General features: G+C 62.9%; 1 protein-coding gene across 1 annotated transcript; it reads right to left on the minus strand.

The window, feature by feature from the left end:
- Positions 1 to 564: 564 nt before the first annotated feature.
- LOC113004145 (proteoglycan 4-like) lies at positions 565 to 1581 on the minus strand. The gene has a single exon (XM_026136561.2). The coding sequence runs from the start codon at positions 1579 to 1581 to the stop codon at positions 565 to 567; it is 1017 nt and encodes a 338-aa protein (XP_025992346.2).
- Positions 1582 to 1782: the final 201 nt, after the last annotated feature.

The following is a 1782-nucleotide window of genomic DNA, read 5'->3' on the forward strand; positions in this document are numbered from 1 at the left end:
GCTTGATCGACAGGTTGCTTGTGCCCTGTCGAGGACTAGGTTACAAGTTTTGTCGGTGCGGCAGTCAAGGTACTCGAGGACGACGGTGATTGGTCGAGAATGCTCGGCCGGTGATGCTGACGAGAATGCTCGTCGAGGATTTCAGGGTCGATCGGTCGAGGATACTCGGCCGGGGGTACCGACGGGAATGCCCGTCGAGGATATTTGAGTGCGACGAGAATGCTCGTCTTAAGGGAGCGATCGAGAATGCTCGGTCTGTGGACGGGTCGGATAGTCGGACGGATCTGACTTGTGCGTTCCCACTGCCGGCTTATATATCCGAACGCGCGGCTGAGCAAGCCAATCCGCGCGCTCGGTCGGTTGAGCCGGAGTGGGAGCGTTACGGAACGCCACGGTCGGCGCGCGTGTCGCCGCGTGGTCGCACGGCGAAGTTCGGTCGTGCGCGCACGTGGCCCTCGACTGCACTCGGCGTTCGGTGTTCGGTGGACGGAACGGAGGCGCATGGACGGTGGAGGGGCGTATCGTTACATCACCCCTCCCCGTTTAAGTGGCGAACTTAGGCCACTACGCCGGGAATTCCCGTACGTAGTGGCAATGCCCGGTGCGATCGAACCGCAACGTGTAGCGGCGGGTCGCCAACCGCACCTTATACACTCGCGACACTCTCGCGGCGTGGTACGGCACATGTATAATTAGATCGTCGCTGACGCGTACCGGTACGGACGGAAGGGATCGCGGTGTGGTGGCCACGGGAGTACGGATCGTGGATGTTGGCGCGTCCTTTGGAGTGGCTGGTGTTCGTGACCCTTCCTCGTTGGTGTCGGCAGCGGCGGCTGGCTGGGTTGACGGGGCGGATGGCGGAATCGCTCGTTCGGTGGTCACCGGTATCGTGTCGCTGTCTGGTTGCGTGGTGATGGAGGCGGGGACGGGTGCGTGGTCCTCTTCTTCCAGATCGGAAAGGGTCCCGCCGAATACGGCCAGTAGGGTTGCCCTAGCCTTTTGTCGTGCCGTCGGGTGGTGTGGAGGTGGTGTCGGCTTCTTCGGCCGGCCCCGGTCTTTCGGCGCGGCATCCCCAGAGGACTGCACCTTCCCGTCGGGATCGTCGGCCGGCGTGGTTGAGATGGCTGCCGGTGTCGCTTTTCTGGTCGTTGGTATGCGGGGTCGGTTTAGCGGTGACGGTGGCTCGGTCAAGAGTGCCGCCAGCTTCCTCGCGTTGACAGCGGAGGATCGCTGCACTCGTACTCCGACGACCGGTGCGCTCTTTGATCGGTGATAGGCTGGTTGGGCCGGCTGCGGACGGGGCACCGGTTTCCTGGCCGCCTCGATGAGGGCATGCGGCGGCGCTCGGACGCTAGCGACGGGTTTCCTGCGTCTTTGAATTGGAGCTGCCCCAGATGACCGTACGGGTACTCCGTGTGTGCTGGCGGTCGGCAGCGGTGCGGCTCTGGACGCCCGGTGGTGGGGGGTCGGCGGGAATAAGTCCGGCTGCTGCGTAGCCGTGGCCATGGCTTGTGCCCACAGTTTCTCGAACTCCTCGTCGTCGTCAGCTGGTGCTGATAGTAATGCGTCTAGTTGCTCCATCGCTAGAGGTAACTTTCTGCGGTTTCCGGGCCGGTTGGTCTGCCTTATATACCTCTCCGGGTTTGGGAGAGGGTGCTCCTTCCCTCGGGATGGCATGGCTCCTGGACGTGATTTTCACGTGTTCATCTCCTGGCAGGGCCATCGGCATCGGATTCTGCTGTCTCATGGTTGCCGTCATCTGCCCGGTCGTCGTCCGCACGG

Source organism: Solenopsis invicta, chromosome 3, assembly GCF_016802725.1.
Source record: "Solenopsis invicta isolate M01_SB chromosome 3, UNIL_Sinv_3.0, whole genome shotgun sequence".
Classification (NCBI taxonomy): Eukaryota; Metazoa; Arthropoda; class Insecta; order Hymenoptera; family Formicidae; genus Solenopsis; species Solenopsis invicta.

What these genes read in the sequence shown, in the direction of transcription:
- LOC113004145 (XM_026136561.2), bottom strand. Translation starts at nt 1,581, where the DNA reads ATGGAGCAACTAGACGCATTACTATCAGCACCAGCTGACGACGACGAG.